The 22,536-nt window shown below is 43.1% G+C and overlaps 1 protein-coding gene and 1 long non-coding RNA gene across 3 annotated transcripts in view; one reads left to right on the forward strand and one right to left on the reverse strand.

Annotated features, from left to right (window-relative positions):
- LOC310698178 (synaptotagmin-like protein 2) overlaps nucleotides 1–22,136 on the forward strand; it is a 58,510-nt gene extending 36,374 nt beyond the window's left edge. For both annotated transcript variants that reach the window (XM_083485030.1, XM_083485031.1), the window contains 13 exons: nucleotides 555–648; nucleotides 1,808–1,901; nucleotides 2,729–3,877; nucleotides 4,823–4,921; nucleotides 6,842–6,933; nucleotides 7,690–7,791; nucleotides 8,253–8,422; nucleotides 11,754–11,856; nucleotides 12,636–12,797; nucleotides 13,941–14,019; nucleotides 15,439–15,538; nucleotides 17,342–17,547; nucleotides 20,857–22,136. In XM_083485030.1, coding sequence (XP_083341156.1) covers nucleotides 555–648; nucleotides 1,808–1,901; nucleotides 2,729–3,877; nucleotides 4,823–4,921; nucleotides 6,842–6,933; nucleotides 7,690–7,791; nucleotides 8,253–8,422; nucleotides 11,754–11,856; nucleotides 12,636–12,797; nucleotides 13,941–14,019; nucleotides 15,439–15,538; nucleotides 17,342–17,547; nucleotides 20,857–21,002 — 2,596 coding nt within the window. In that variant the 3' untranslated portion in view covers nucleotides 21,003–22,136. The remainder of the gene's footprint in view (nucleotides 1–554; nucleotides 649–1,807; nucleotides 1,902–2,728; nucleotides 3,878–4,822; nucleotides 4,922–6,841; nucleotides 6,934–7,689; nucleotides 7,792–8,252; nucleotides 8,423–11,753; nucleotides 11,857–12,635; nucleotides 12,798–13,940; nucleotides 14,020–15,438; nucleotides 15,539–17,341; nucleotides 17,548–20,856) is intronic.
- LOC310698393 lies at nucleotides 620–11,693 on the reverse strand. Its single transcript, XR_014521495.1, has 4 exons — nucleotides 8,921–11,693; nucleotides 7,673–8,661; nucleotides 6,529–6,620; nucleotides 620–697 (listed from the first exon to the last, which is right to left on the reverse strand). It is a non-coding gene; the product is annotated as an uncharacterized lncRNA (long non-coding RNA).
- Nucleotides 22,137–22,536: the final 400 nt, after the last annotated feature.

Consider the following 22,536-nt stretch of genomic DNA (forward strand, 5'->3'; position numbering starts at 1 on the left):
CATGGGGTGGCTGGGTGCGAAGGTGGCTGCAGAATAGGAGAGTCCAGAGGGGATTGCAAAAAAAGAGGGAGGAGGAAGCATGAAAGAGGAAACATCAAAGGGTCTGGAGAAGAGGAAGGGATGGTAGCTTCATAACTGGGCAGAGGGTGAAAAAGGATTCTTAGTAATTGTAGTCTGTAGGAGGAGGAAGATGCATGAAGTTACCGCAAGGGTGGTTTGAATGCAAAAAAAAAGGGTTGCACAAAAGGAAAGGGAGACAGAGACATGAGTGTGAAGGCAAAATGGGTGCAAAATGAGGTTGCAGAATAGAAGAGAGGTGGCTTCAGAAACGTGGTTGGGAAGGTGAAAAGTGAGGTTAGTTGTATTGGGGTGGGAAGGGGAAGCTCTAGGGAGTTAATTTGGGAGTGATGGGGGGTGAGTAAGGCAAGCAGTGTCACACTCCCTAGTATTTTCATACTGTTGTAACCAATACATGATCCAATGAGATTATCCAATACATCATCATCATCTCAGGATTTGTGTCTTTGTGATAAAATGTTGTTCTTTCTCTGCAGATCACGTGAAGCTTCTTTGGATTCAGCAGAAGGACACAGATCCAAACCAAAGCCAAGACTGAGGTTGTCTACTCTTCCATCCTCTGCAGAGAAGGTAGTGTGTCCAATGGAAGTGGGATTGGCATTGACAGGCAGCTGTAGATCTAGAACAAACAAACGAAAGTCCTCTTTAACATAGATAGGGATGGGGAACCTTGTTGAACCTGCTGCAGCTCCCATCATTCCTGGCCATTGACCATACTTGATAGGGCTGATGTTAGTTCAGCAACACTTAGAGGACCAAAGATTCCCCACACCTGGCATAAAGGATACAGAACATATGGAATCTGCTGTCACAAGGTGTGGTGATGGCCAGTGGCTTAGATGGGGAGGCGGTACACAGATTCAGGGAGGGCGGGTGTTCTTTTCTGGTCCCAAGGTGGAGCTTCCAAAGCACAGTGGGGCAAGGCAGCAAAGGGAGAGGTTCTCCTGGGCGATGTATTTCATTTATATAACACTTGATTGGAAAAAAAGCCCTGGAAGTGGTTTACAAGTCAGGCTCCCTCCCAAAACACAACTGCACCCAGATGGAATGTCTATGTGTGCACATGCAGCAGAATTGTAGGGAGAGTGGGAGAGTCTCATGAGTGAGCTCACATCCACTTTGTCTTTAAAAGCTTGGTGGGTGGGGTATGTCAACCATTGGGACATCTTTGTAGCCTCTGTTTCATTATGAATCTCTTCCCTTGGAATCATGACTTCTGCTGCTGAGCCTGTACCACTTTTCGCCTGAATAAATATCTCTGTCATCTGAGGGCAGTCATTCCACCAGACTGCCTCAGTGGGATAGCTGGGATTTGGAGCTCATTTCATCAGCTTTGTTGGAGGCCCAGCTCCACCAGGCATCTCCTGCCCCTGAACTGTGCCAACTGGTTGCTACAAGAACAACTGTTTAGAAAGTGGGGCCTGAGCGTAGCTGTCAACATTTCCCTTTTTTTTAAGGGAAATTCCCTTATTCCGAATAGGATTCCTCGCAAGAAAAGGGAAAGGTTGACAGCTATGGGCCTGAGTTGTGGATTTGATTTTCCTCTTCCCTCCCTGTACTTTTTCCCTTGTGTGTCGTGGTTCTTTTTTCAAGGTTGTAAGCCTGTGTGTGGGAGCTGTCTGTCTTGTCTTGATCGTATGCAAGCTGCTCTGAGAGCCTCTTTTTGGCTGGAGAGCAGGGTACAGATTCTCTTAGTAAATAAATAAATAACTCGTATTATCCTCTTCAGAGATCGAGCGTAGAAGATATCTCTCCAGCAGACAGCGGCGTTGGTATAAGTCCTTTCTTGGTTACAAGAAGCAACTCGCAAGGGTATGGAAAAGGTAAGGTGCCTGGCTAGCTCTGGTCCATGGGGTCACGAAGAGTCAGACACGACTAAACGACTAAACAACAACAACATGCTTCATTTCTTGAAGTTAAGCATTGGGAGCTTCTATTCAGGGAGGCACATTTACAGGGGAGAATCAGCAGGTGATGGAAGGGTAAAACATTCCCCTCCTGCCCAGTAATTCTTCCTAGTCCATATTCCATCCCTGCATCACCATCTGAGGTCAGGTGGTAGGTGAGTGTAGCAGCTTACCTGGATGGGGCCACTGCAAGGTCAAGCTCTTGTGAGTTGAATCAGCAGAAGCACTAAATTGGTGGGGGTGGCCCCACCAATGCACCCATATAGTCCCAACTTCACCTCTGGCCAGCAAATGCTGGCCTCAGCTCCACCATACCGTACACACTTCCACTGGAATTGGGAATCCCAGGTTTGCTTTGCAATGTGTAGTTGCACCCTGCGGCTGGGGCAGAATGCACTGCTTTCTCCAGAGCTGAAAGAACCATAGGAGAGCACAGAATGAGGACATTCACATAGCCCAGTTGGATGGTATGCACTTCCTGATAACAGTCAGTTGCCCATAATAAATTATAGGGTACTGCTTTCCCCAACCTGATGCCCTCCAGATGTTTTGAATTTCAGTCACCATCATTTGTGAGCATTGGAAATGATGCTTGGGGTTCATGGGAGTTGTATTGCAAAACCTCTGGAGGAAACCAGACTGGAAAACACTAGTTCAGAACACCTTGTAATTGCAAAGCAGTTGGGTGTAGTTCTGTCAATGATGCTCTGAACAGGCTCTTTGGGGTTCTATTTTTGTTGCAGGTCATGAAATACCCTCAACAATATCCACAAAGCTTTCTGAAAAGGATCTTGATGATTTTTCTTATTCAACTGGCGGGGATGTTGCAGATGCTCCTTCAGAAAGCCACACATTCTCACCAGTTCCACAGGAAGAATTTAGCCCTTCCAGCAAAATACCCGTGAAGAGGATGTCCAACAAAGGATCGTTCCAACCTAGCACAGTTATAGCTAATGGAGCTGAGAATCCCGAGTTTGGTCTAGCAAAGAGAGAATCACCAAAGAGCTCAAAATTACCTACTCTAGATTGGGAAAATGGCCGTTCTGTCAAACAAGGAGCCAATTATACAATCTCCTCTAGCAACAATAAAGATGAGGAGATTGGTCTGGATCGGGAACACTTTAAGAACCTGAAGAACTTTTGGGAGAAGGGTGGGGAGTCCCTCTTGGCTAATGATGTATCTGAAATCTCAGCAGAAAAGGCCAGCACCACAGAGGCCAATGGAAGGCCATCAAGACTGAACCGATCTCTCTCAGCCCAGTCTAATAACAGCCAAAATGGTGATGACAAGTTCACTTCTAATATACACCCCAAAGCCAGAATCCCCTACAGGAAGCCAGTCGCCTTGTCTTCCAGTGAAGATGAGCCCACTTATACAGCTCCTCCAAGGAAAGGATCGGGATCTGCAATCCCCCGGTCCACGTATGGCAGAAGCAAAGGGGCAATGACCAACAGAAATAGCCTAAGTGATGGGAATGGGAAGCAGTCTCCAGTGGAGGAGGAGAAGAAGGTACCACGTTGCACAAGGAGATCAAAGTTGCCAATTCGAGTGCCATCAGTCAAAATAGAGGCACCAGCTAAAGAGCGGACTGGCATCATTTTTGAGCCAGAGACCCCTGCTGATGAGTTTATCATGGCTGATGAAAGCAAACGTAAGACTGATTCTTTAGCAGGTAGGGTTCAGATATTGATAGAGTCAGTATCTTCAGAGGATGTTGATAAAGTTGGTAGCTTTGTGGAAATAAGTTCTGACTTGGGCTCTCAAGACAACCTGGAAATGGAAAAGAAGCAGCTTAAAGATGGGCCTAGTAGCCTTGCAGAGGACCCACTACAAAACGAGGCTGTAGATGAAAGAGGAGTCGCTCAGGAAGTGGATTCTTCCATGCTTTCAGGTACTGATGCTTTGCTAGTTATACATAGTTTTGTCAATACAAAAAACACAAAAATATGAGGTTGTACCCCGATAAGTTAGAGTAGACTCATTAAAGTTAATGGGCCTAGGTTAGTCGTGTCCATTAATTCCAGTGGGTCTACTCTGAGTAAGACAAACATGGGCTGCAACCCTGTACCAACTTGCACATACCACATTGCCAATCAAACGTAGAAAATGTTAAGTAAAATATTGTCATCTGTTTAAAAACATCTAGGACAGTAAGCTACCATCATATACATCTTAAACAACAATTAATCTACAATTTGGTGCCTTACCTTTCGGAAATACAACCACCATAATTATTCCTCCAGTACAGTTGCCCCTTCTCTAGGCTTGTCTTCTCCAGGGGCTAAGGAGCCTGTGCCTCTTCAGATGTTGTTGGACTCCAACTCTTACCAGGCCAGCTGGCATGACCAGTGATCAGAGACAATTATCTACTTTGAGGACTGACCCTGACAGTGAATGAGAGAACCTGAGCTCTATGAGTGTTCCATCAGTGGATGGTCCAGGAAGATCAGAGTTGTAGTCTAACAACATCTGGAGAGCCACAGGTTCTCCACCCTTAGTCTGCTTAGCCATGGACTAAAAAACTGGAATCGATATTACAAAGAGCTCATCTTCACTTGCAAGCTGGCGGCAACTGACCTGGGTGGCCAGCAGTGCATTAATACAAACTAACCCAGTGTCTGGGAGAGCTGCTGGAGCAGAACAGTGTAAGCCAGAAGGCCCAGCTGTGTACACAAGCTCCAGGACCACAAGCCGTGATCTCTAGATCAAATAAACAAAGAATAGGAGGGGAAACCTTAGGGGGAGGTGGAAGCCACCCTGTTCAAACCTTGGTTACAATAATGCCAATGTCTTACATTGTTTAATACACACCTGCTTGTTTTCCAATTTATTCCAGAGGGAAATGAACATCATTCTCCGGCTGCCAATAAATTAATATGTGCCAATGGCTATAGCCTTGCGAAGAGCTTGGTGAACATTTATACTACCACAGAAAGTAAGTAGTAGCTTGCTTCAATCCACTGGTCTGACTTTTTCTAACAAAGCAAGCTGGCAAAAGTTACCATATTTTTCGCTCCATAGGGCGCACTGGACTATAGGGCGCACCTAGTTTTTAGGGGGGGGAATAAAGAGGGGAAAAAATATCCCCCCCAGCCCCAAAGAGCAAAGAAGCCAAGACAGCGGGAGTTGGCGCTGCGCTCCCCGGGCTTCAGGCTTCAGGCTGCTATCCGCAAGCCTTTGGAGTGCTGGGGGAACTCCTGCCGCGCTCCTAAGGCTTGCGGATAGCTGCCTGAAGCCTGGAGAGAGAGGGGGGTCAGTGTGCACCGACCCCTCTCGCTCTCCAAGCTTCAGCGAAAGCAACGCGAAGCCTCCAGAGCGCGGAGGGAGCGCTCCCTCTGCGCTTCGGAGGCTTCCTGTTGCTATCGCTGAAGCCAAGGAGCCTGCATTCACTCCATAGGACGCACACACATTTCCCCTTCATTTTTGGAGGGGAAAAAGTGCGTCCTATAGAGCGAAAAATACGGTATAACACATGGAGCTGAACCTATCAGTCATACATAGCAGGCTTAACAAATCTGGTTTTGCTGCCTGCTGGAGAATAAGGACAGAACAGGGTGGAGAAGCCCAACCATCTGGAAGGCCTTTCAAGACATTTGCAGACCCCTGCCTTCAGGTGTTCAAAAGGAATATGCTCTTAGAGTGGAGTGGGGGCTGTGCATGTTAGCCCTACTCCTTCCCTGCCCCCCCCCCAACATTGCTGTTCCTGCTGGAGGAAGTTGTTTGTTTTGCTAAGAGCTATGGCCTAAGCTAACATTATTAATTACGTAATTAATTTCAGTGGAAGGGGAACATCAAACACAGTGCAGAAAATAACATAATTATTAATGTAACAACTGCGAAGTTTAAAAAAAATGCTACATCAAATATTGGTCATACTTACTCACCTGATTTCCATTCCTGACCTCAAACAAACATGTGCATTGCAAGGATTCCTGCACCCGTTTCCAGCAGAATTCTGTATCACCCAGCTGAGACTGGCTTGGCTTAAACAGCCCTAGTCTGTTGGAAGATTGTAAGTCCATTTGGCTGAACACACCTAAAGGATTCTTCAAGAATAGAGTGTGGGGAACCAGTCCATCCCCCCATTGTATTAAATTTGTTTTAATTTGTGGCTGATTTGGTAGAATGTGGAAAATCAATTAAAAATGATTTGGCAAGGGGGGGAAAGGATTCTTGAAGATTTGGAATTCTTTCTTATGAGCTCCTACATCAGTAGTGGATTTATAAGGGGTTGTTTTTACTTACCAGTGAAATGCAGAAGTAGTACAGGATGACATTTTGATAAAGACAACACGTGGACAATGCAACAAGCAACAACCCCTCTGATCATGAACACTACCGATTCTCCTAACTATTTATCTACACCATTTATTAAATCCTGTGCCTTATTTACACTAATTTCACCGAATGCTTTTGGCAATCCAGCAATTTTTATTTCAACCAACAGATGGCGCTGAATCCATGCGTAAACGGAGAAATTCCCCTTTAACTGCTTTAGTTGCCATGCCTTTGTAATGGGCTTTTTAAAGGCAATTAACTCACTGGAACCCAGTTCCAGTGACTTTCAGGTAGGTGCCATTTCTGTTCCAAGAGAACGGGGGAGGCGTTCATGGTGAGTTCCAGCACCTCTTTTTCTAGAAAAATAGAAAATGGCTATTGATATTTTTAAAAGAAAAAGAAAAAAAGAAACAGGCTTAAGAATATGTGAGTGCAATGCAACACATATTTTTTTAAGCTGCTTGGTTTGCCACAGTCTCTATATCTAATGGTTTAGACAGATAATGAAACTGGTCCTGTTGCTTCAGAGCACAGGATACAATCTTCATGTTGATATGTTTTCTTTTATTGTTTCCAGCTTACACTAAGCCTCAGGTGCCCAACCACCAGTACCTTGAGCCTGAGAGAGCCAAAGACTTTAGCAAATCCACTCCTCTCCTGCTGTCTGAGGTAGGACTATGTTGGTCTGCCTGTATCATGTTTACTAAGTCCTTTTGCTGCTCAGGCTACAACTGCACCAAATATTTACAGGACTTTTATACCACTTTAACAGTCACATCTTCCCTGCAAAGAATCCTGGGAGCTGTATCTTGTTTAAGGGTGCTGAGAGTTGTTAGGAAACCCTTATTTCCCCTCACAGGACAGCAGTTCTCAGAACTCCCTGGGTAGTGGGGTAGGAAAGTTGGAAATAATTCACATGCAACCAATGAGTCCCTCCTAGCCGGTGGCTTAGTTTGGTCAGAATCAAGCATGCACTTCCAGAGTTAACGATAAGTACGTTACGTCTGGTAAATGACCCACCATAGCCACTAGAGGGCTAAGGAAAGGTTGAAAGAACCACTTTCAAGGGAATGGACTTGAAGATGAAGTAGGAACTGTTTAAAGTTCTACCCAAGATAAACTTAATTCACATTTAGTGCACCTAGCAATTATGGCAAGTGCTTTTTGATGTTTTTGACCTAAAACGGTTAAACTTAATTAAACTGAACAACTTTATTCCAAGCCCTGTCTATTTTAATAAGAAAAATCAGATGGATATCCCCCTTCCCCAAAAAAGTATTCTGATGCACTAATAAAAATTGGGAAGTCAAGAACCATAGTCATTCAACAATCATCTTCTGCTTGCACCAATCACATCCCTCAATTCCTATTGCAGCAAAACATTCCATGACCAATAATTAATATCCACCTTGGCTTTATTTGCAGACAGAATCAGACACAGCTTCAGAAATCAGCTTCCAGTTCAGCAGGCACAAGAAGACACCCAGTGTGGGGAGCCACTCCTCTGATATGGCCTCCGTCTCCTCGGTAAGCAGAGGCACATTTAGAGGAACATGATTGATTTGGCTGCACTGGGCGTGAAACCTCAGGGGTGCTGCAATGTTGCAACTATTATTTAGAATTGAATGGGGGGGTGCTAATTCTAGCCTCACACAGGGTGCCGCTGAAATTTGAGACCCCAAGGACCAAGATCATCTAATGAAATTCACGGTTGAGAGAGGATTTGAACCCTGGTGTCCCAGGTCCTAGTCTGATACTCTAACCACTATACCACACTGTCTCTCACTGTCATTTGTTAAGAATGCTGGGAATTGTAGTTCTGTGGAGGCGGTAAACTACAGTTCCCAGGATTCTTTGGGGGAATCCATGTGTTTTAGAAGTATGTTGTGTACACAGACCAAGTTGGGTCATTTCTCTACATTTTAAAGCAATCCTGAACCTATAGACCTTCTAACAATGAATGAATGTCTCTCTTGCACCTTGGACAGGTGAGTGGCAGTGTCCTGAGTGTGTACAGTGGTGATTTTGGGAGTGTCGATGCCCAGGGACACGTTCAGTTTGCCCTGGATTATGATGAGAAGAACCGGGAATTTCAAATTTTCGTTTGTCAGTGCAAGGACCTGGCCATTGTGGATGAAAAGAAAGGAAGGACAGATCCGTAAGTGGAGATTAAAATGTTGTAGTAATGTTATAGTAAAGCATACATTTCATAAGTGTTGCTGAGGCATTCCACCTGGGGACCTGGTGCTAAAATTCTAAACTCTGGAATTGGGGTGGGGAGGGAAATAGCACTATCACTGCCAATTAATTGTAAGAGTTTTTTAGGACTGGAATGGACAGTATCTCTCCCTGGTCAGTCTCATACATATGGAAGGGGACCAGAGCATAGCTGCTGACCTTGATTCTTTTTTTTTTTTAAGATATTTATTGAGATTTTCAAAAAAGTTACCAAATATAAAAGAAAAGAAGAAGAAAAAAGAAAAAATACAAAATAAAAATAGTTAAAAACAATTCAGTCTTTCCATGACATATTTTCATTTGCTTATTTCCCGGACCTCCTCACGCCTCCCTTTTCTGTATTCCAATTCAAATTTTTAATTCAGCAAATCCCTCCCCTCTTCAATCATCTTAACCTTCAATTTTAAAATATTATAACATTGATTCTGTTACATGCCTGTCTCTGGCATCCTTGGACATCTGCTCAGGACCATAAGATTCAAAGTTGCCTGTACAAGTAATATCTAGCACATGTAGGAACAGCCTGCATGGTCAGTTACCAGAGATTATCTGGGAAATTTGCCATGTGCATTGGATTTTCCACATGTAGGTGGAAAATTGCAGCCACAAATGGACATCCCAGGAGGGAAGCAATCAAGCACTCAGAGTGTTTATAGAGGGCAGGTGTGCTATAAAGCCATCTTCAGCCCCCTGTCCACAGATGTTCATAAAATCATAGAACTGTAGAGTTGGAAGGGTCCCCAAGGATCATCTGTTTCAACCCCCTGCAATGCAGGAAGGTCAACTAAAGCATCAATGACAGATGACCATTCAGCCCCTGATTAAAAACCTGCAGAGTCCACCACCTTCCAAGGGAGTCTGTTCCACTGCCGAACAGCTCTTCCCATCAGAAAGTTCTTCCTGATGTTTAGTTGGAATCTACTTTCTTGTAACTGGAAGCAGTTGATTGTTGGACTACAACTCTCATCATCCTCAGCCAGCTTAGAAATTGTAGTCCAACATAACATCTGAGGATCTGGACTGAATAATACTGTGAATTTAGCTTTTCTCTATGGCTGGTGGTCTGGAAGGACCCAAACCAGCCTTTAGCTGACTGAATAGTCCAGCAAACTTTGCACGACTTTGCAAATGAAACATCCTTCATTTTGAGAGGAAGAATGCAAACGTTCCTTGTAAAAGAACACTCTACTTCATTGCCCTACCCCAGAATATATCTCTTTTGCCACCTCTCTCCCAGGCATACAAAAGCCTTTTGATGTCCCTTGAGTTCTGACATGAACTGGTGTCTCCTGCAGATATAGCCTTTTTCTGCCTGCCCCCTGCCAGTCACAATCTCTGCCCAGCAGGTCACAGGCAACAGGAAGTCATGGAGGACCTCAGATGGGAGATGCGTCAGGATCTTGATCCACCATGAAGTTCTAATAATAATAATAAATTTTATTTATACCCCGCCCTCCCCAGCCAAGACTGGGCTCAGGGCGGCTAACAACCAATAAAAAACAAGTTGATTGAAATGCAACTTAAAAAACAAGATTAAAATACAACATTAAAACAATAATTCAGCCTCCTCACAAGAGGAGAAAGGAAAAAGAAATAGGGGGAGGGAATCAAATTGACTCCAAGCCAAAGGCCAGGTGGAACAACTCTGCCTTACAGGCCCTGCGGAAAGAAATCAGATCCTGCAGTAACCTGGTCTCATGCGACAGAGTGTTCCACCAGGCCGGAGCCAGAGCCCTGGCTCTGATTGAGGCTAATCTAACTTCCTTAGGGCCCGGGACCTCTAGGGTGTTGCTGTTTATGGACCTTAAGGTCCTCTGTGGGGCATACTGGGAGAGGCGGTCCCGTAGGTATGAGGGTCCTAGGCTGTGAAGGGCTTTAAAGGTCAAAACCAGCACCTTAAATCTGACCCTGTACTCCACCGGGAGCAAATGCAGCTGGAAAAGCACTGGGTGAATATGCTCCCATAGCAGAGACCCTGTGAGGAGCCTCGCTGCAGCATTCTGCGCCCACTGGAGTTTCTGGGATCTTTATCCACCATGAAGTTCTCTCTTCCAAACTGTGCTGCAGGGCATATTCGCAGATAAACTCCCTAACCCCCAAATGAACAAAAAGGAAAATATACATTCTCCTTTAATACAGAACTGTCCATATAAAAGCATAGCCCATACAGACTGTCAATTTCAGCAAAGTCCCAGTCCCAATTAAACATGAAAGTAAAAATCACGAGAGCATTCTTATAATATGAGCACTCCTAGATCAGGCAAAGGTCCGTCTAGTCCAGCACTCTGTTCTCACAGTAGCCAGACAGATGCCTTTGGGGAACCTGCAAGCGGGACCTGATTGCATAGTACTGACTCCACCTGCAACTTCCAGAAGCTGTTATTCAGAGGCATACTGCCTCTAACAATGAGCATAGCTGTCATGGATAGTAGTCATTCACAGCCTTCTCCTCCATGAATTTATTTATTTACTTCGTTTATTTTAATTTCATAAAGTTTATATTCTTGATTGTAAAGAAGCCCTCAAAGCAAGTGGCTTACAAAAAGTACTAAAACAATTGTTATCAGTAACAACAGTTTAAAACAACCATTTGCAACATTAAAAAAAAAGCTAAAAACATATTAAAGCACAAGTCAACATCTTGCCTAAGCAAAACTGTTCATCACAGGCACCATAATGAAGGTGCCTGCCTGATGTCAAATAGAAAGGGAGTTCCAAAGTCTGGATGCCTCCACACTAAAAAGTACCAATTTCTTAGAAATGTGCATTGAGTATTATTACCGTATTTTTCGCTCTATAAGACGCACCTGGTTTTTGGAGGAGGAAAACAAGAAAAAAAATATTCTGAATCTCAGAAGCCAGAACAAGAAGAGGGATTGCTGCGCAGTGAAAGCAGCAATCCCTTTTGCTGTTTTGGCTTCTGGGATAGCTGTGCAGCCTGCATTCGCTCCATAAGATGCACACACATTTCCCCTTACTTTTTAGGAGGGGAAAAGTGAGTCTTATAGAGCAAAAAATATGGTATGTGGCACCTGTTATACTGCCAGTTCTGCAGATCCAAGTGGTTGAATGGGTATATATGGGGTCTTATCCTCTTTTTAAGGCCATTTAAGTTGGTGACCAACCCTAGATTTGTCCCTGGCTCCACCAGATGAATTATAACTCGGCACAGACACCATGTTGACAACCCAGCTGTTTGTATGCAAGATCCTAACTGTGTTGAATGTTAACTCGTGGCTGCCTCTTCGCAGGTACGTCAAAACCTACCTGCTTCCAGACAAAGCACGGATGGGCAAGAGGAAGTCGTCTGTGAGGAGAAAAACTGTTAACCCCGTTTTCAATGAGGTGTTACACGTAAGGAATAAATACCTAGGAAGATTAGGATTTGTGGCAAGGGAGGAGGTGGAATCAAGGATATAATTCTGAATCCAATCTCAGGCTCCCATCACACTAGAACTCAGGACCACTACTAAGAATATCCTGTAGAGGGCATGGCTGGCTGCTGGCTGGGACCATGAACAGGAATTAAGACGTGATGATACCCTGCAGTATTTAGTTTCAAGCCCCATTTGTTGTTTTATTAAAAAATGTGTAGAAGTGCGAACTACATGGGGCTACATAAACAAAGTGTGCTCCTCTTTTGTGAGCAAAAGCTGTGTTTAGCTTCAGTTGAATGGGATAACAATGATCCCTATATACCAGGGGTCAGCAAACTTTTTCACTGTCCTTCAGACCTTGTGGGGGGCTGGACTATATTTTGAAAAAATTAATGAACCAATTCCTATGCCCCACGAATAACCCAGAGGTGCATTTTAAATAAAAGCACACATTCTACTCGTGTAAAAACGTGCTGATTCCTGGACCGTCCGCGGGTTGGATTTAGAAGGCGATTGGGCCAGATCTGGCCCCTGGGCCTACCCATGATATATACATATGCATCCTGTTCTTCTGTGAACTGTCTGGTGGGTTTCCTATCCAAGCAATTAGCCAGCTCAGTGCTGCTTAATTCCATCAATACTATGCCTCCGCCCCCAGAACCTTCCCCTCAGCACTATGAGATGGTGACCATTAAGAGAACAGAAGTAAAAGCAATGTGTGCAAAGTGATAAAAGTCGCTTCTCCTTTCTCCTCAGTACAAAATAGAGAAAATGGTCCTGCTGATTCAAAAACTAAACCTCTCCATTTGGCACAATGACCCTTTGGGACGCAATAGTTTCCTGGGCGAGGTGGAAATAGACCTTGCCAGCTGGGACTGGCAGAACAATAAACTGAACTGGTATACGCTCAAGCCACGGGTAAGTATACTTCAGCAGGGATCCTGATAAATATAGGTTCTTATATAGGGTGAAGGGCTTAATCATACATTCACATTTTTCTTTTAAGAAAACTTCAGTCATTCACGCACGTGCGCACACACACACACATTTCTGGAACAGAGCCAGTGTGCTGTGGTGGTTAGCATGGAAGGGCTAGGACCTGGATGACCAGGGTTGTAATTCCCACTTGGCCATGAAGCTCACTGGGTGACCTTGGGCCTGCCACTGTCTCTCAGCCTAACCCACCTCACAGAGTTGCTGTGAGGATTAAATTAAAAGGGGGAGATCCATGTGCAGTACATCACTTTGAGTTCCTTGGAGAACAAGGTGGGGGATAAAAGGGGTGGGGTGTTGCCTAGCAACCAGTTAGAATGGCATGATCCTTGCTGAGGTAACTCATGCTCTAATTGGCTATGTAGCTCTGAGGGAGTTTTCCTCAGTATGTATTGTAGAATTTCTTAAGGCCAGTTCTAAGAAAGGCAAACTCTCCCCATTCATTTCTCCTCAAACTATATACTCTTGTCCAGCTTACCTTAGATCAACAAGGAGAATTTCAACATAATTTTAAGCAAATATCTCCTTTAGTGCAGCATTTCTACTTGCCTACTGTCCTTTCCTCCCCTCATGCGCTATTCTGGTGGCTTTACTGATCCTCCTGAGCCAATTTGGGGACAACCCAAAGCCCTGTTGTGCTAGCAGAAGTTCTTGTGCAGGCTTCCAATGGTGGGAACAGTTAGTCAAACCTGACCCTGTTTTCATTCTCTCTCTGGACTTTGTCTATGTTCTTCAAGTGCGAGCAGCGTTCCCCTACACACACACACACACACACACACACACACACACACACACAGACCCTGCCTTTCTGCTTCCACTCCTGATCACAGCCTGCCAGGGCTGCATTTCATTTAAAAACTACTCTCAACTGCCACGGAAAAGAGATCAGCATTGCCCCTCACATCTAGTTTTGCCCAGAGGCAATTTTGCTGATTTTGATGGAGAGAAATTTGATTGAATTTTCAGCATAGGTTTTCAGAATTTGTTTGGATCTGATCACCAGCTGATTTGAAATCCCTCGCTGTGGTTTTCTGCACACCATGCTTCTCACAGTCCTTTCTCTTTCAGATCCTCCCAACCATCAATCAAGTCGACCATCGGGGTGTGATGAACCTGTCCATCAAGTATATCCCACCAAGCAGTCTAGGTAAAAACACAACAGTGAAGATTTCAGAAAGCGTCTCCATGTTACTACAGGGTTGGGTACCGTGCACCACCCATTCTCGTTATTATATATTGTTGGGAATCGGAATGGATTCCCCGCCCCCGCAAGCCACACTACATATATCAGGGCTTCCCAAACTGTGTTCCATGGACTACCAGTGGTCCTTGAGCTTCATTCAGGTGTTTCACAGCATGCCAAATATTCATTTTGATTTTTTTATCTGCTTTTATTTCTTACATACTTTATTTTATCATACTGCAATTTGAATTCTTTGGAACGCAAGTTGTACTAAAATGTCACCCTGGGACAGTGTGTGGAGGGAGAAAAGCTGATGACTGAAATTGAGTCCCTAAGGATCTCAAAAGAGAGAAGAGAATTTTAGAATTCTCCCCGCAGCCCAACAGCACTAAATATTGGACAATTAGGAAGAATAGTTGGACCACCTGAGAACAGAATCATAAAGACCTATGGGGTCCTTTCATGCTGAGGTCTATGTTGTTCTCCCCTCTTAATTTTCATAACAGGCCTGTAAGGTAGCTTAGGCTGAGAGGGAATGGCTGGCTCATGATCACCAGCAAAGCAATCCTATGCATGTGAAGTCAGAAGTAAGCTTCATGGTATGGAATGGGCTACCTTGCAAGTTTGTCATAGCAAACTTCTTTTCTCTTCAGCACATGGGGTGAAAGAGCTGTGGCTCAATGGGATGAGGGCCATAGCTCAGTGGTTTGCATGGAAAAGGTCTCAGATTCAGCCAATTTCATCTCAAGATAAGACTACAGAAGACCGCAAAGCTGCTGTTGGTCAGAGTAGACAGTACTGGGATAGATGAACCAATGTTCTAACTCCGTCTAAGTCAGCTTCCTATGCAGGGCCAGCTCTACCATTAGACAGTGAGAGAACCCCCTCAAATGGCATGTTCTGGTGGTTAACAGCAGCCTCCTAGCTGTACACAACTGTCTCTGCGAGGTAGAGTTGGCTGGGAGACAGCAACTGAGCCCAGGTCACCCAACGAGCTTCATGGTTGAGTGGGGGTTTGATATATCCTTGTCATAGGAACATAAAGAGCTGTTAGACCATTGGTCTCTCTAGCCCACTGTTGTCCACAGTGACTGGCAGTGGCTCTCCACGATTTAAGGCTGTGGTCTTCTCTCACCACTGTACTTAGAGCTGCTGGGGATTGAACCTGGGACCTTCTGCATGCAAAACAGATGCTCTGCCACTGAGCTACAGTATTCCCTATACTTAATGGCACCTTTCCTAGGCCCTGTCCACCATCAAGTCCAATGTTCTGGCCGCTCCACCACATTTCACTCTCTGTTTAGACTTGTTTTATTATAACTATGAATTGCTGGCACTTGCAAACTTAAAAGTTTAAGGATTTCTATGCCTACTTCATGGCAGGTCCATTAACTCCTCCAACTGGAGAGGTCCATATCTGGGTGAAAGACGCTAAAGACCTCCCACAGTTACGTCCTTCTGGAGTGGATTCCTTTGTGAAATGGTATGTATGTCATTTGCTGTGCATGTGCGCACACACACAGAGAGAGATGTATTTGCAGTTAACATAAATTCCTTTTCTGACCAGGGACATCTATAATCCCAGTGCAGAATTAGTCATATTAGGAAGATGCAACCCCTTAAGTAATATTTAAATGCTGGACTGAGACAGAGCCAGTGCTGATTGGTTCTCATTGGGCAGAAGGCAGGGAGACCTAACGTAGGTGGCAACAGAGCTAAAGACAGGCAGGGTCAACTAATTCAAGCTTTGTCCCCATCCTCATGCCTGCTGAGTTCTGCAAGGGCCACAGGGAGATTAAAGAGGGGGAACCTGGCAGGCAGTGCCACCCCCCTGGACTGTTTTGCATGCAAGAAGCAGGTGGGAGCCAGCCAAGCTTAGAATGAGGTTGAAGGGGGCACCAAATGGGCCAGCCTCCATTGGATAGAGCTGAGAATAAGGAGGCCCATGGTTTGAAGCTCCCCTCCACTGTGGACTCGCTTGATGGCTTTAGGTAACCCCCCTCTCTCAGCCTCAGTAGTTCCCCCCCCCCAATTACATTATGGGGGATATTAATATCCCTTACAGTGTTGTGTTGTGAGGATTACAAGAAGATTAGGGACTGGAATCTGGTGGCCCTCAACCTAATATCATGTGGCCACTAATTCCACTCAGGTGAAGGGAAGGCCAGAGAGGGAAAAGGAGGGGAGCCAAAATGGATGGAGTGATGGAATGAACAGGGGGGGAAAGCCCTCTGCAAGCAATTGGTCCAGGTCATGGACTAGAGCAAACGGTTCATCCCATAGCAGCCTACTGGGTGGCAAGGGACAGGGAGAGGTAAAGCGAAGCCAGAGAGTTGGGCTAGAGTGCTGGGGCACAGGCATCACTCTCTTTTGGCTCTGGCTTTACCCACCACTGTCATGTGGGCCCTGAGGAAATTCAGTCCTTCTCACAGTACCCTCCTCCTGAAGTTCATTCCATAGCTCAGTTGGTGGAGCATGAGACTCTAAATCTCGGGCTCACGAGTTCAAGCCCCACATTGGGCAGAAAGATTGCTGCATTGCGGGGTGTTGGACTTAGACCTCAGGGTCCCTTCAGGCTCTACAATTCAAATTTTTTAATTGATTTTCACAAAATTAAAAACACACTAACAAATAAACAAACAGACATAAATCATAACCTTATTAAAACTAATCTCCTTAACATTGTTAAGTGACTTCCTCGTATTCCCCCTGGTTGAATTTCAGTGCATATCATTTTAACGGTTTTCCAAATCAAAGTTCTTATAATTTTAACTTAATCACTTAACATCCCTCTTTCTTCCCAATTCAGCATTAAACATAGTAATTATCAAGCTCTACAATTCTATGGACTATGCAGGCGATATACTTTGAACTATCGAAATAACTATTCCAGTGTTAAGTAGTACGCAGCAGCATCACACGGGGTGTTCAGAATGACAGCAGCATCCTCCTTGCTGCAGCTTCACTGCCCCTTGCCAAGGCAGGTCAAGTTTGGGGGAGCTCCAGGTTGGTGGCATTGGTGCCTTTCAGGTCCTCCTGACGTCACCGCCCCCATCTTATCCTGCCCCACCCTGGTCACAACAAATGCAGCTATACCACTAGGAGGGTCAACCTGCTTCTGCTGCTCTGCTGCTCTGCCCCCTTACCCTCAGATTGCTTTCGCCACTGCTGGTGTAATTACTATTATTGTTATTATTTGTTTGCAGGAGAGGGGGGTGGTATTTGAAGGAACATGTAAATAAAGAACTGTTGGCATATATGACATGAAACACTGCTTCTTTTTAAGCTACATCCTTCCAGACACCAGTAAGAAGAGTTATCAGAAAACCAGAATTATCAAGAGAGATTCAAACCCTGTCTTCAATCACACCATTGTGTATGATGGATTTCACACAGAAGATCTGAAGGATGCGTGTGTGGAGCTGACCGTCTGGGATCATGAAAAGCTGACCAATCACTTCATTGGTGGCATCCGACTGGGAGTAGGGACAGGTAAGTGGGTCACCTGCTCTCATCCTTTGATTTTCATTTATGGGAACATGGAACACAGTCTGTCATCAAGTAATTACTATGACTACAAAGAGCTGGCATCAGAATGTTAACCTGGACTGTATTTAAATAAGAAAGAAAATGTGTGTGTGCTGGGAAGGCTTTTCTTCAAAAGGAAGGCTTGGCTGAAGTCAGACAATGAATTTGATTTGTATAAGATATGTGTACCTAAGTAGTAAGGAACTTAAAATTGGTTCTGTATTCTAAATTTTTTCGGTATACTTTTTTCTTAGTGCTTGTTTTTATGGATGATGTACTTATGTTTTTTTTTTTTAAACAATAAAGGTTTTTTAAAAAGGGGGGGGGAAAAGGAAGGCTTGGCTGAAAAGTAGGTTTTGTTTTGTTTTTCCAAATTTTTTATTAATTTTCCACATTTTTAAACAAACAAACCAACACACATCGTAACTGAACTTGGTCCAATGTTAATATCATAGTTAAATGACTTCCTCAAATTCCCTTGACTGAATTTCATTGTATATCATTGTAACGGTTTTCCAAAATAGTATCTCATAAAATTTACTTAATCCTCTTAACATCTTTATCTAATTTTCAACTTTAAACATAATGTTTTATAATTTCACATATTTATATCCTTAGCCTATCTGTTATTTTGCAAGTATTTCTATTTACCGCATTTTTTGCACCATAACACTCACTTTTTTCCTCCTAAAAAGTAAGGGGAAATGTCTGTGCGTGTTATGGAGGGAATGCCTACGGGTGGCATGCCTACGGATTTTCCTCCTCTAAAAACTACGTGCGTGTTATGGTCAGGTGCGTGTTATAGAGCGAAAAATACGGTAATTTATCTTAGCATATTTGAATAAATAGTCTTTAAATTTATTCCATTCTTCCTGGTATTCCTCCTCCTTCTGGTCACAAATTCTTTCAGTCAGGTCGGCTAGCTCCGAAAAGTCCATCATCTTCATCTGCCATTCCTCCACTGTTGGTATTTCTTGTGTTTTCCAATTCTTAGCTAATAAAATTTGAGCTGCAGTTGTGGCATACAAAAACAATCTAACATCTTTCTTGGGCGATTCCAAACCTGTTATTCCAAGAAGAAAGGCCTCTGGTTTCTTAGCAAATGTGTATTTCAACAATTTTTTTCAGCTCATTATAAATATTCTCCTAGAAGTCTTTCATCTTGGGACAGGTCCACCACATATGGTAAAAGGTACCCTCCTTTTCTTTACATTTCCAGCATAGATTATCACTGTTGTGATAAATCTTTGCTAGCTTTACAGGGGTCAAGTACCATCTATACATCATTTTCATTATATTTTCCTTTAACATTGTATATGCAGTGAACTTGACCCCTTTCCTCCACAACTTTTCCCAATCTTCAAACATTATGTTATGTCCCACATCTCTTGCCCAATCTGTCATCACGGATTTAACTTGTTCATCTTTTGTATGCCACTCCAACAGTAAATTATACATTTTAGACAAATTTTTAACTTTAACATCTAACAACTCCATTTCCAATTTAGTTTTTTCCAAAGTCAAACCATTTTTCTTATCTGTTTTGTACAATTCATTAATCTGGTGGTAATGTAACCAATTTATTTTATCTTTAATTTGATCAAATGGTTTTAATTTAAATCCTTCATTATCTTCTAGTAACAAATCTGAATATCTCAACCACTTGGTTTGACTTTTTCTGAGCCTTTGCCTCCATTGGCGAAAGCAATCTGGGTGTTTTCCTTTCTAAAAGATCTTTGTATTTAATTCAAACATTATATAGAGATTTCCTAATTACATGATTTTTAAAAGCATTATGGGCCTTTATTTTATCATACCATAAATATGCAAGCCATCCAAACACATTGTCAAATCCCTCCAAATCTAAAATATCAGTATCTTCTAGTTGTATCCATTCCTTAATCCAGCAAAACTCTGCTGTTTCAAAATAGATCTTCAAATCTGGCAAGGAAAATCCCCCTCTTTCTTTGGAATCTGTTAGTAATTTATATTTAATTCTGGGTTTTCCTGCCAGATAAATCTAGATAAAGCTTTCTGCCATTCTTTAAAATATTTCATATTGTCAGTAATTGGGAGGGCTTGAAACAAAAACATCTTTGGCAATACATTCATCTTAACTACAGATATCCTGCCCATTAATGACAATTTCAAATTCGACCAAATCTCCAAATCTCTCTTAATTTCATTCCATAATTTCTCATAATTATCTTTATATAAATTCAAATTTTTCACTGGCAAATTAACCCCGAGATATTTAACTTTTTTCACAAAGACTAAGCCCGTCTTTTCTTGTAATAACTTCCTTTCCTCATTGTCCAGATTTTTCTCTAAGACTTTGGTTTTGCTCTTATTTAACTTAAATCCTGCTACCTGCCCAAACTCCTGTACTCCTTTTACTGCACTGGAATCTGGTTCTTGAAGTGTCAATACCAAATCAGCAAAGGTTTTTAATTTGTATTGTTTGGATCCTACTACTATACCTTTGATTTTTTGATTTTTTTCTTAAATAAGAAAGAAAATGTGTGTGTGCTGGGAAGGCTTTTCTTCAAAGGGAGGGCTTAGCTGAAAAGTAGGTTTTTTTGTAAGATTCAGTTGACTTCCAGATTTTGGCAGTTGTGGGGGGGACTTAATTTGAAAGCTAGTGGTTGCAGTGGGTTGCTTTTGTTCTATTCTTTACTTATTTGATTGTCCCTGGAAAGGGTAAGTCTCAGATAAATTGGAGTCTGGCATCCCATCCGGAAGCTCTCTCTCCATCTAAACTTGTAACCTGTTACAGTTTACTTTCCCTTTAAGAAGGTTCAGCAGCTTTTAGCAACCTACGTTCCTTTGAAGCTCCAAGTCTGCCTTGGGGTTTTAGAAGAGACCTGGAGAGGCTGTTAACCCTAATGGAAGTCCCAGCCCATTCTCATCACCAATAACTTAATTTTCAAATAATGCTGTTAAAGAAAATAAAATTACTTATTGGTGGTCATCACTGCCTCCAGTTCCATTGTTTGACTGCATATTATGTGAAGAGCATGTCCTGAATCTTCCAACATTCAGCTCCATTGGTTTTCAATGAGTTCTTGTGTTGAGAGAGAGAGAGGAAGTTTTTCTCTATCTACTTCCTCCATGATGTTCATAATGTAATTGCTCCTTAGGTATATAACAGTCCTGCAGAGAATGCAGGAGACTCAGAAAAGAAACAGTTTAGCATAGGACAGCCCCTTCCTGCAATTATTTCTACAGTGATTCACCACATCTTTCTTTCCCCTACCCCCCCCCCAAAAAAAGGTATTAGCTACGGGATTCGTGTTAATTGGATGGATTCCACACAAGAGGAGGTGGTCTTTTGGCGGGAAATGATGACGACACCAAATGAATGGATTGAAGGATCAATGCCTTTGCGCTCCTTGGCAGGGAAAAAGAAGTATAAATGAAACTCTGGGAACTCTATGAATCATCTGAGATGAAGTTTTGAGTACAGGTGACAGACAGGGGAGGACTGTTGACTGCCAGTAAGCATAAGGCTATTTAGATCATGTTTGTGACATATTCCAAAGAAGCTAAGTATTGTTTCTTATCCCAAGAGAGATCTGAAAAGATATAATACTGATATCACATTTCAGCTTAGGTAAAAAGCACGGAAGAACTACTGTTTACCTCCACAACATTATGTACTACAAATTAAGTTTTGTTTTGTCTTTAATTAGATTTTGGATATGTACCCAAAAGGCAAGGAAGAAGAGATGTAAATATTTTATAGGTTTTTGAATTTTCTGTTCTATTACTATTCCCATGATGGTTTTGTTTGTTTGTTTTTCTGGGCCGAGGAAGTTATAATAAAAACTGTGGTGTAGCATTCATCAGTGAGCACAATATATCTTTTGCTGAATTTATTATATTGTTCTGTCCTGATTCAAATGGTTTTGTTTATTTTTCATAATTGGAACAGCTTGGGGTTGTATCTGGCATAGGTATCCAGTTACCACAAGGACTTCCACTTTAGCAACAGAACTTCCCTCTCCCTTTGTGCCCTCACCTCCTAAATACCAACGATGGTTGGAACCTTAAGGAAAGATTTGGGGGCACACAGGGGAGGAGCGGAAGGAGAACTTCCATTGAGCAAGTGGAAGTCCCTTGTGCCATCACAGGAATGACTTTGTTGAATAGAATCTGTTGAATACAATCAGTTTTTATAACTTTATGTTGTGATTTTGAAACCTGTTGTGGGAGATTATTGAGGATAGGCAAGTAAGAAATGTCACAAATAAATATAAATAACTTCTCTATTTCAGTGTTGGCACACCCTTTATGTTTCACTTTAAAAATGGGAAATGCTTGATAAGACCAAAAAAAAGAAAGTAGGTACAGCACTTCCCACTATTTTTGTGGGGTGGGTCCGGTAGCCTGTAACATGTAAACTAAAATATCCTTATGTTTCATGGTGTGCAATGCTTATGAATGTTACCTGTAAGTCATAAACATCTCTTAATTCTGTACCCCCCTCCTGATATGCGTCTGTGAATATGTGCCTTGAACGTTAATTATATATAATAAACCTGAAGATCATGTATGTGGTTGCTAGCTGTTGTTTAGCCCCATTAGTGGGCTTCGTGCTTCCTAGCAGTGTTGACGGGGGCTTTTTCATCTTGAGGGTTGCATTCCCTTCTGGGCAACCTCCCATGGGCCACATTGGAGTGGTGGGTGGGGCCTGCTATAGAGGGCAGTCTCCAGAAGTATGCATGTATGATTTGGGGTGGCCCAGAGGTTATTGTGAGATGCAGACTTCCAGGTTGCTATTTGTTACTGTCATTAGGGATCATTGCAGATAGACTCTCCCAGCTATGGGTGGCATATCCACATCTGCCCAGTGGCACTTCCTCCTTCATTCACCAAGGGAATGTGCAGAGAGGGGGAAGCATGGGTAACCTAATCAAACGCATATCAAGCAACTGCTCCCTCCCTTGTGGA

Source organism: Podarcis liolepis (assembly GCF_965112155.1).
Source record: "Podarcis liolepis genome assembly, chromosome: Z".
Lineage (NCBI taxonomy): Eukaryota > Metazoa > Chordata > Lepidosauria > Squamata > Lacertidae > Podarcis > Podarcis liolepis.